This window comes from Carcharodon carcharias, chromosome 25 (assembly GCF_017639515.1).
Source record: "Carcharodon carcharias isolate sCarCar2 chromosome 25, sCarCar2.pri, whole genome shotgun sequence".
Lineage (NCBI taxonomy): Eukaryota > Metazoa > Chordata > Chondrichthyes > Lamniformes > Lamnidae > Carcharodon > Carcharodon carcharias.
In genome coordinates, this window is record NC_054491.1 from 26,069,237 (window position 1) to 26,081,603 (window position 12,367).

At 43.6% G+C, this 12,367-nt stretch overlaps 1 protein-coding gene across 1 annotated transcript; it reads left to right on the top strand.

The window, feature by feature from the left end:
- The first annotated feature begins 4,805 nt into the window (after positions 1-4,805).
- Positions 4,806-7,088, top strand: LOC121269582 (apolipoprotein A-IV-like). The gene is made up of 4 exons (XM_041174283.1): positions 4,806-4,893; positions 5,474-5,594; positions 6,233-6,897; positions 6,991-7,088. Exons 1-4 carry the CDS (start codon positions 4,806-4,808, stop codon positions 7,086-7,088), a joined length of 972 nt encoding a protein of 323 aa, XP_041030217.1.
- Positions 7,089-12,367: the final 5,279 nt, after the last annotated feature.

Sequence of the window (12,367 nt, forward strand, 5' to 3'; positions counted from 1 at the left end):
ACAGCCCGCAGAGAGCACTCAGCACATTTTCCACTCTGTTCACTGACAATCAACGTTAGTGCATTAACACTCAATGCACATCACCACCTCTGTGTCAGAACATCATGGGTTCAGGTTCCATACCAGACACCAGAGTAAAAAGTCGAGACCCACAATCCCAGTGCAGTACTGAGGGAATGCTGCACTGTTGGATGGTCAGTACTGAGGGAGTGCTGCACAGTCGGAGGGTCAGTACTGAGGGAATGCTGCACTGTCAGAAGGTCAGTACTGAGGGAGAGCTGCACTGTCGGAGGCTCAGTACTGAGAGAGTGCTGCACTGTCGGAGGGTTGGTACTGAGGGAGAGTTGCACTGTCGGAGGCTCAGTACTGAAGGAGAGCTGCACTGTCAGAGGATCAGTACTGAAGGAGAGCTGCACTGTCGGAGGGTCACTGCTGAGGGAGTGCTGCACTGTCAGAGAATTGTCTTTCAGCTTAAATTCTCAGGTGGACATAAATAATCTGAATTACATGTTGCAAAGAGCAGGGAGGTTTCTGGGTATTATGGCCTATATGCGTCCCTCAAACAGCGTCACTAAAACGTATGGTCATTATCTCATTGCTGTTTGAGGGATCTTGCTATGCTCAAATTGGCTGCCATGTTTCCTACGTTACACCTGTGACTCCACTTCAAAAAGTGCACTATTGGCTGTAAAATAATTTGGGATGTTCTGTGGTTGTAAAAGGTGCTAAAAATGAAATCATTCTTTGTGTTAACAATTAAATATTATAATTTCAGTAAAAAAACTATTTAACTCCCCACTTGCCTGGATGAATGCAGCTTCCACAACACTCAAGAAGCTTAACACCATCCAGGACAAAGCAGCCTGCTTGTTTGGCACCACATCCACAAACATTCACTCCCTCCACCACTGACGCACAGTAGCAGCAGTGTGTACCATCTACAAGATGCACTGCAGCAACTCACCAAGGTTCCTTCGACAGCACCTTCCAAACCCTAGACCAATACCATCTAGAAAGACAAGGACAGCAGATGGATGGGAACACCACCACCTGGAAGTTCCCCTCCAAGTCACTCACCATCCTGACTTGGAAATATATCGCCGTTCCTTTACTGTTATTGGGTCAAAATCCTGGAACTCCCTCCCTATCAGCACTGTGGGTTACTCAAAGAACATGGACTGCAGTGGTTCAAGAAGGCAGCTCACCACCGCCTCCTCAAGGGCAATTAGAGATGGACAATAAATGCTGGCCCAGCCAGCGATGCCCACATCCCAGGAAAAGAATAAAAACTGAAACTGAGACATGATGTTTGATAATGAAATAGGCTTAGATGTTGGCAAGTGACAAAATGAAGAGTGGTGGATGTACAGCCTGTTATGATTGGAATTTGCCCTCTCAGTGGAGTTGGAAGCTGACTTGTGGGAACACATCGCTGCTCACAGTAACTGAGTTGTTGGAAGTTTCACGTTTTCTCAGGGTCAGGAAAAGTCCATTAACGCCGCACAAACAGGCCTGCTCCTTATCAACTGATAAGGTTCCCCCCCATATAAAGAGAGGGCCTGTGGGACTGGAACATTGAGCTCCAGGAAGGGCAGAGGAGAGACAGGTGAGAGAAACACTGAGCTGTAATCCTCAGCGCTACAGCCAAGGGAACAAACAGTGTTTACGCATAATTTTTATTCATTCATTGGATGTGAGCATCATTGGCAATACCAGCATTTATTGCCCATCCCTACTGACCCTCGAGAAGGTTGTGGTGCCCCAGGACCCAGTTTATTCACCAGCAATTTAGCAAGGATACTTCCAGCTGATGGTTCAGAAAACATAATAATTAAAGGAGCACTGAGTTTATGAAAATGTTGGTGAAATTCTTTTGTGGAAGTGGGAGCTGCATGTCACATGGTGCATTACAATATCAACACAATACATACCATCAGCTGATAGAGAAAACTTTTGTTTTCAAGAAGACACTGGCCCTTTCACTGATTGATGGGGCTGCAGCACCGATAACAGAAAAGCTTCCCCATGTACAAGAATCTGACCTTGTTAGTGCTTGATGCTAATGAGGGGTTTTAGAATTAAGGATGATGTTGTCTGAACAGCTGTGCCATGTGGGGTCAGTAACTGAAGAACCTTTCAAAATATGTTCGCTAGCGTAAGAGGAACATTGGGATTGTGTACAATGGGAGCGATTGGGAAGGAGTTTGGATCCAATGGGATTATTTTCAATGGGAGTGATTGGGAAGGAGTTTAGATCCAATGGGATTGTGCATGATGGGAGCGATTGGGAAGGAGTTTGGATCCATTGAGATTATTTTCAATGGGAGTGATTGGGAAGAAGTTTGGGTCCATTGGGATTGTATACAATGGAAGTGATTGGGAAGGAGTTTGGATCCAATGGGATTGTGCCCAATGGAAGTGATTGGGAAGGAGTTTGGATCTATTGGGATTGTATACAAAGGGAGTTATTGAGAAGGAGTTTGGATCTATGGGGATTGTATACAAAGGGAGTTATTGAGAAGGAGTTTGGATCCATTGGGATTGTATACAATGGGAGTTATTGAGAAGGAGTTTGGATCCATTGGGATTGTATACAATGGAAGTTATTGAGAAGGAGTTTGGATCTATTGGTGTTATGTATGAATCAGGAATTTATAGACTAAGGTGTACCCTCTTCAAGAGGTTCCCAAGCTTATTGTGTACACTCTTCCAGATCTACCAGCTGCCTGCAAACCCCTACCAAGAGATGTTTTTGAATATTTTCACCCCTTTAATGTCCAAGCATTGTATAAAATATACAAAATATGATACATAAACCACTCAGTACTACCCGCCATTAATGTGACTGTCAAGGTTAATTGTTTGAAAAGCGGGGTGTAATGTTTGGAGTGATGGGTGATAGTTTGAGTCCTTCGTTTCTAACATGTTGTCTCCACTCTCCCCCTAACCTCATCTACATGTTCACATAGTCCATTCAAAATCTTCTCAAAACCCATCTTTTCTCCAGACTTTGGTCCTCGCCTATTAATCTCTCCTGATATAACTTATATTCATTTCCCCACTAATTGCCATTTGTGAAATTCCTTGGGGCATTTTTCTTAAAGTGAATGGTGCTTTATGATTGCTAGCTTTTGTTTGAACTTGTTATTCAAGTTATTGTGTTGCTTTTGTACATAAATCAATCCAGCCATTTTTATCCATCAAGGGAACAACCCTTAAAATGTTGGGATCATTATCCATACTTTAATGTAAGATGTAAATTAGATATCTTGTTCTGCAGATTTTCTGATTCTGAGATATTGAAACTTATTTTTTTAAAATATAAAACTTTGAATTTCTTACCTAATTAGCAGTGTTTTCGGCAGAGCTTCCTGCCCTGTTATGAGGAACTGTGCAGCCTCGCTATCTCCATTACACTGTTCAACAGCCAGAACCTGACGGATCCAGTCCCTTCTCAGAGTGCAGAGACTCTTCCAAGGGGGTGAATGATGGATTCATTCTTCCTTGGACCCAGCCTGGAAACAGTGAGCTGTCCTGGAATCCACGGTCACTGGTTTGAAGCAGTTAAACACCCAGGTCCTCAAGTCCATCTCCAGCTCGGCGTTTCTGCTTGCAGGAAACAGGTTCTGGTGAGTGGCCGGTCTTGTTTCTCCTGCTAAGTAGTTGGGTCAGTGTGAATGACGGTCTCCTCCTCTGGGATGCTGCAGTGTTCCAGGTAACGCTCCCAGTGCCAAGTCATTTTGAAGAGGATGAATCCTCCCTGGTGAATGCTGATCCACATGGAGTGACTGAGAGGTCACTGGAAACCACAATGGCCCAGAGACTGGCTGGTGTGTTTGCCCTAGAGACCTGCTGTCTGGGCTGTGCTGCATGTCCATGCATAAGGCAAAAATATAACAGGGAGAACAAAAATTCATCAGGAAACATTCAAACTTTTATTTCCTTACATACAAAATGAAAATTATTGAATTTAAAAATAAGTGAGGAAATCACAGCTCACTGTTTACATTAAACCTATATCCTCCAGTAAATAATTCCTCCATAAACCCCCCCAGGTATGTCCTCCATACCTTCCCAAGTTTCATGTAGACAGTTCAGAATCTCTATGTGGATTGCAGAATTCCAACATTCAATGAATTATTTCTCTCCAGCAATTATATTACTGACAATTTCTTTAGCCTGAATGATGATTGAGTAAATGCAGAAAGGACAAAACATTCTCATTAACAGAGTCTAAAGTAGTGAATGAGTAACTTACGTCCAAACAAAGAGAGAATAAATTGTTGCAGGTTTGGGAGTTAAATATGAGTAAGATCCAACTTTTCAGTCTCCTTCAGAAATTGAACGGGGCTTCAAACATCGACCATGTTCCTTAAGGCAGTGGTTTTGATTTTAATCACCCTCCTGGTCCCAGGTTGGTGTCTTCACCTCACTCTGACTATTCCATGTGCCTGTTCTAGGGCTGAGATTTTGTTCTTCTGTTAGCATGAGAAACAGAACTGTAATCCGAGCCCTAACTCCATCCTAACCCCATCCTGTAATGGGCAGGTATGTAATGGCAGTTATGTGACACAGGTGGGTGTGTAATGGGTGGGTGTGTCATGGGCAGGTGTGTAACAGGCAGCTCTGTAACAGGCAAGTGTGTAATGGGTGTGTTTAACAGGTGGGTGTGAAATGGGCAGGTATATAACAGACGGGTGTGTAACAGGTGGATGTGCAACAGGTAAGTCTGTGTATGTAACAGGCGGTTGTGTAACAGTCAGGTTTGTACAGGTGGGTGTGTAAGAAGCAAATGTGTAATAGGCATGTCGGTAATGGATGGGTATGTAACAGGTGGATGTGTAATGGACAGGTTTGTAACAAGCGGGTATGTAGAATGCAAATATGTAACAGGTAGGTCTGCAATGGGTGGGTGTGTGACAGATGTGTAATGGTGGGTTTGTAACAGGTGGGTATGTAACAGGCAGATGTGTAACAAGCAGGTCTGTAATGGGTGGGTGTGTAAAAGGCAGATGTAAAATGGATGGGTTTGTAACAGGTCGGTGTGTAACAGGCATGTCTGTAATGGGTGGGTCTGTAACTGCCGGGTGTATAACAGGTGGATTGGCAACAGGTGGGTGTGTAATGGGCAGGTTTGTAACAGGCAGGCCTGTAACAGGTAGGTGTTATGCAACTCAGCTGGTTTTGGTAAGATGCTGGGGTACAGGCTGAAGCTTCCAATCAGAGAGGTTGAATATTCTGGTCAGTTTTCACCGATAGCCAGTGATGATGTGGACTTCCCTGGTGGGATCATGAAATTCAGGGAAACTCCAGTGGGAGCTCAGCAGCAAAGACCTCCATGGAATCAACACAACCAAGTCTGATACAACAATCTCAACATTCACAAGCTGCTTGTTCAAGAAATGAACAATAAGATTTAGCGAGTATTCTCCGGCGTTCATGCTCTCAACCTCTTGTTTGCTTCCTCCTACAGGTTCCCGGACAGGTCTCAATAATGAAGAGCTGCAAAATGACTCTTGGAATTACAATTTCAGAATAATGAGCAAAGCCAACAGCAGAGTCAAGCCAAGCTCAGAAACCAACCAACCATTCAAGTGAGTAATGGGTGTTGGTGAACTGTCAGTACAGCTCAGTCTCCATGGAAACAGCAAGAAGGAGTAGCCCAGTAAAAATCCCAAATGAGGAAAGGTCATTGGAAACTTTACCACTTTATCTCCCAACATCATTGGCATGGGAATGGCATGAGTGGATCAGATTTTGTCAAATACTTGAATTGAATCAGGGAGTGGGTGTTGAGTGAGAGGTGAGGAGCTACAGGAGCACCAACACTTCAGTGGTTAGTCAATGGTCAGTGGACAGTTAGTGGATCGTCAATGGACAGTCAGTGGTCAGCCAGTGGTCAGTTAGTAGGTATTGATCCATTCAACTTTAAATAAAAGCATTAAAAAATACATAAAAAGAGAAAATCACTAAAACCAAAAGATCTCCAGATTGATGGGTGTCAAATGGACATCATTAAGTCATGTCTGACTGACCCATTATTATTATAGAGCACCAATTACATAATCCAACTCTAATGACACTAACTAGCTCGGTGAAATCGTTGATCCGCTGTTCTCTGATTCCTCAGCAGACTTCACCAAGAGTCTGTTTGCTAATTGGCTCTCAAACAATATGTTTATTTCCTATTCTGCCAGGTAATAAAATATCTTTTCTCTGTTTGTATTTTTAGTTATCTTTTAAAGGATAACCTGCAGAATGTTAATGGCTACGCTGAGAATCTTCGTCGGAGACTGGCTCCTCTCACAGATGAGCTTTATTTGAAGATGACAGTCAACACTGAGAATCTTCAGCGGAGGATCAGGCAGGACCTGAGGACAAAGCATTCTCCTTTTGCTGATGTGGTTCACCAGCAGCTCAGCAGAAACCTTGAAGAATTTCATCAGAAACTGACACCTTACACTGAGGAACTCCGCCAGCAGCTGAAGAATAATGCTGAGGAACTCCGCGACACCAAATCGCTTCAGGACAAGTTGAACGATAACACAAAAACCCAGAGGGATGTTCTGATTCCACTGACTGAAGCTGTGCATCAAAAGCTCAATGAAAACATTGCCAAGATCAACCAGACTGGTAACGCTGGTAGGCTGAAAACAAAGCTTGATCAGGGAATTCAGGAGATTCTGGCTAAGTTGCTTCCCGATGTTGAACATGGGTTTGTCAGTGTGATCCATCAGGCTGGTGAAATTCCCCAGAATTATCCAAATTCTAGTGAGTTCAAGTCAAAGATCAGTGAGAATGTGAAATTCCTGGCCCCTTATGCCACAGGAAAGACAGGAACTCTGTCTGACAACAGGGCTAACCAAAGTATAACTCAATACATGAAAGATCTCAAAAGCAAGATTGAATTGGTGGCCAAGGCATTCGATCAGAACACAACTTCCTTCAAAGTCAACAAGGTGTTTACACAGAAACTGAAGAACATGCGAGAGAGACTATCTCCATATGCAGAAAGCCTTAAGCAGGAAATTCAATTCAAACTTACAAACCTGTCAGATTACATCCGTGAGAAAGTGAAGAATAATTGAGAAATGGAGGATTACTCAGGAGAGTGGAGCCTTCTTGAAGACAGAGAACTGTGTCATTGATTAACTATTCTCAGTGGAGTTATTTGGTGTAGAAAGCAATCATTTTAACATCACTTAATTAAATTTCTAGAATAGACTATAGCTTATGCACAATATATCTTTAAAAAAGTTCAGAATTAATAATGCTTCCACGTTTTTTTCGCTACTTACCCAGTAATCTTCATTAAATATCAGCTTTGTTGTTCCTCTCAATACCCAGGATCCTGAGGGTCAGACGGGACCCGCTCTTTGATTTTGTTTTTACCAATCCTTCATCAATCAGCCTGCTTCACTGAGAACATCCCCCACTCCGTCACCCTGCTTCCATTCCTTTATGTTCTCCCCGTCCTCTTCCCTGACTCCCCTCACCACTCTCTCCTTTCCTCTTCTCTCTTTCCCTTCTATCCTACCTTCTTCCTTCTCTCCTTTCATTTCCCCACTCCTCACTCTCCTCTCCCCCTCCTCTCCATTCTCCCTTTTCCAGAAGGGGCTATCTCTGTGATCTAACCCAGTGAAATGATCAAGGACAGTCTTGTTGAGGAGGACCCCAGTCTCAGCCTAGAGCCCTGAGGAAAACCCAGCCACCCATAATTCCCATCTTCCTCAATCTCTGATCCTAGAGCACATCACTGTCCTGGTTCACATCTCTGATCCCGGATATCATCTCTGATCCCAGATCTCATCTCTGATCCCAGATCTAATCTCTGATCCCAGATCACACCTCTGATCCCAGACCTCATCTGTGATCCCTGATCACATCTCTGACCCCTGTCACATCTCTGATCCCAGATCACATCTCAATGTTCAGCACCATTAGTGACTCCTCAGATACTGAAGCAGTCCATGTCCAAATGCAGCAAGAACTGGACAATATCCAGGATTTGGCTGACAAGTGGCAAGTAACATTCACGCCACACAAGTGTCAGGCAATGACCATCTCCAACAAGAGAGAATCCAACCATCACCCCTTGATGTTCAATGACATTACCATCACTGAATCCCCCACTATCAACATCCTGGGGGTTATCATTGACCAGAAACTGAACTGGATTAGCCGTATAAATACTGTGGCTACAAGAGCAGGTCAGAGGCTAGGAATCCTGATATGAGTAACTCACCTCCTGGATCCCCAAAGCCTGTCCACCATCTACAAGGCACAAGTCAGGAGTGTGATGGAATACTCCCCACTTGCCTGCTCCCACAACACTCAAGAAGCTTGACACCATCCAGGACACAGCAGCCCGCTTGATTGGCACCACATTCACAAACATTCACTCCCTCCGCCACCGACGCATAGTAGCAGTAGTGTGTACCATCTACAAGATGCATTGCAGGAACTCACAAAGGTGCCTTCGATAGCACCTTCCAAACCCCAGACGGCTACCATCTAGAAGGACAAGGACAGCAGATAGATGGGAACACCACCACCTGGAAGTTCCCCTCCAAGTCACTCACCATCCTGACTTGGAAATATATCACCGTTCCTTCACTGTCGTTGGGTCAAAATGCTGGAATTCCCTCCCTAACAGCATTGTGGGTGTACCTACACCACATGGACTGCAGCAGTTCAAGAAGGCAGCTCACCACCACCTTCTCAAGGGCAATTAAGGATGGCAATAAATGCTGGCCCAGCCAACAATACCCACGTCCCATGAACGAATAAAAAAAATCATTGACCTGATTGCATCACAGGTTTCAGATCACATCTCTGATCAGTAACGGATCCAGAGAGAAAAGGAACAATCAGGGCTAATTATGACAACCAGTTTTGAGCAAGTTCTCCAGATACACGGTGAAGGATTCCTTCACATTTGCGAAGACCATACAGGACTTGTGCATCAATAGCATTGCTGTGTCCATTTGCTGATTTGACATTGCTAGCCTATTCATCAATGTCCCACTTAAGGAAGCCAGAGATATTAGCACAGAGCACTATATCATGGTGACCGAGACCCTGCACCATTGCGTAATTCAGTATTCATTGAGTTTATGAACTTGGCAACTCATGTAGTGTAGTTCAGTTCAGTTCACCTTTAATGATACCATGTTTACCCAAATAGATGGTGTTGCCATGCGATCCCCTTTAGGCCCAGCTCTTGCAAACATCTTTGTTGGGTTCCATGAGAAACGTGGCTTTGATAGAATGACACCTGGGTTTGGAGGTTTACTCTGGATATCAATGACTCAAATCTCGAGACTTCACCCAAAACAACTGTACTTTGTTGTTTGATTTCTGTTACAGTTTAATAATACTAATACCAGTGGCAACTCACCCCGCACATTAGTTGCTTGGGTTCCCCGAGAAACAGAAAGGTGCAGGTGGTCAATCCGTCCTTGTCCATTCTCTGTTCAGATAGCCGAATAGGCTGTCCCCTTTCCTTGTCCGCTGCAGTGACAGCCTCGAGCTTAATGAACACTGTGCTCAAATAAGCCTCTGCTTCCCGCCCTGCCATGTACACACTATCTGATCGGCTCTTTTCTGATAGCAATGGCCCGTAATTGGTTCCTTTCTCTGATAGCGACGGTTCATGATTGGCTCATTTTCACCCCCGGCAACCCTCCCTAATGCAGGAAGGTCCTGACAGCAAGTTTGGCCAATCTCCTCCTCGATCTGCTTGCTTCAGAACCTCCCCCATCCGTCCTCGGTTCCACCAAGCAACCACTGCATAAGGGAGATTACAAACTGCCAAATTCCTACTACTTCAATGATATTCTGAACAAACAGCAACCATCAGTTGCATTACATTAAGACATTACCTTTTAACCTTATTTCAAGATTTAAGCAAGCAACTTTACACGATATTTGTAATCAAAAAGGTCACAAAACTGGGAGATTAAAAAAAATTGTTGCCTGGCCTTTAACCATTTGTTGCCTGGCCTTTAACCAGTCACCTTTCTAATATTAGCACAAAACTGTGAACACAGCATAAAGATTCTCTGTTAACCAATTTGCAGAAGTTTGCCTATGTTAATGTTAAATAGTAATAATAAGGTTAAATAGTAATTGTAGGCTTGGCTTTTATCTGTATCCATAAAAAGCTTCTACAATGTAATGGCCTTTTTATTATATTCGATTTGCAGCAGCTGCCCACACACCGAGCCTCCTGCCCCTCACATATTTCCCATATGTGGATGATACGTTTGCTATATTTAAATCCACAGCTGCATGTAATAATTTCCTTAAATTCTTAATGGGCTCCATCCTGCGCTCAAATTCACCTTTGAAATGGAGCAGTCAAATGAACTCCCATACCTGAACATACTAGCTGAGAAATCTGCCAGGGGGTTCTCTACCACGGTTTACTGCAAGCCTAACTTCACTGGTCAATAAATGCGTTGGGATTCTTATAGTTCCACACATTGTAAGATTGGTCTTATCAGCAACCTCGTAAATAAGGCCTGAGCTCACCATGGAAGCTTGTTGCTGAAATAGAGCTTGTCAAAGACATCCTGCGGGATAATGGCTACCCTGATCAGATCATTTCACTCTGTATATCTCACAAACTCATGAACAGGCCGGAGGCCGTCATGTTTGTCCCTGAAAAGTGCCCAGTCTGCCTTAAGATTACCCTGGAAGGGCAAGATATCTCAAAACTTTGAGCAACAGGTGAGGCTAGCTGTTTCACGCTGCTACTATGCAGTAGCAACACCTGTGATTTTCACCACTAACAGGATGTTGTCATCAAGCCAAAAAGACGTTCTGCCTATCACACAAATGAGTAATGTGGGTACATGTATTTCAGTGTCAGTGTGATGCTAGATATGTAGGCCGTATGTCCCAAAGACTGGCAAATTGTTCCGCTGTTCACAACAGGCAGGGTACAGACCGTACCCTACCAGATTCTACCCAACCAGCCCATGCTTGCCAAACTCAAAACACAGTGCCTAACATTAGATGTGATTCCGCAATTGGACAACTTTTGCTAAATAATCCTCAGTGTGCTAAGAATTAGGCTAAGAACCAATTTAAGATTGTCAGTCAGGCTCACAGTGTAGCGCATTTGTGTGTACTGGAAGCTACATATATTAATACACCGGCCCTGTTCTTTGTAGACAGAAAGAACATGTACACACATTGCGCCTGTTTCAGCTAAACAAAATAAGTGACAGCCATTCGCTGACTCATTCCTCAGGACAATGCCTTCACCAATCAGGTTCAAACTACCTAGTTTAAATTTCAAACAATACTTGGCAGTTAACTGTCAGTCACCATCACTGGTGCATTCTCCATGGCAAAGCAACTTGCCAACCAATCAGCAGTCTCTTCACATGTAATATAAATTGTTGTTTTTCCCCTTTATATTGGTATTCTTGCGAGTGTCCTGATGAGTGCAAGAGGAAAAGCTTAGACATGTCTCTTTTTTCAGCAATAATCAAGTTTTGTACTACGAAATGACTATTTCTAAGAAATTTGTCAAACATGATGTAATAACAGAGACCCTCAGGACATGAATTCAAATAAAGTTTTTCATTCATTTACATTTCCACAGACATAAAGACATTGATGGTGTTAATCACAGACCACAATCCTTGTTCTGTTCTTCACGCATGCAAAGCCCGATTATATAGAAAAGGAGAGCCATTGGTATAAGATTAAATGTAAAATTTAGGATAAATATTGAGAGAAACTCAAAGGTTTGCAAAGTTGTGGAATTCAATGTTTGAGCTGATGCAGAGACTTTGTCAATATTTAAGAATGGGTTCGAGAGTTACTTGGTCGAAAAGAATGAATATAGGGTCTAGGAACTGGACAGGTACATGGGATGGAATCCCACTCATTGCAATATGGACAGAATGGGCCGAATGGCCAGATCCTGTGTTATAATTTCTTTGTAATTTTCAATTAAAAACTTGCATATTTCAGCCACTTTGAACCCATTAAACAGGAACCAGAAGGTGGTGTGGGGCCAATTGGTTTGGCTAATGGCTGGGGCGAGAGGGATCTGGGTGAGAGGGGTTTGAGATGGTACACACTGCTGCCACTGTTCATCAGTGGTGGAGGGTGGGAATGTTTGTGGATGGGCTGCCAGTCAAGTGGGCTGTTTTGTCCTGGATGGTGTCCAGGTTCTTGAGTTTTGTGGGAGCTGCACTCATCCAGGCAAGTGGAGAGTATTCCATTACACTCCTGATTTGTGCCTTCTAGATGGTGGACAGGCTTTGGGGAGTCAGGAGATGAGTTACTGATCACAGGATTCATAGCCTCTGACCTGCTGTTGTAGTCACAGTATTTATATGGCTAG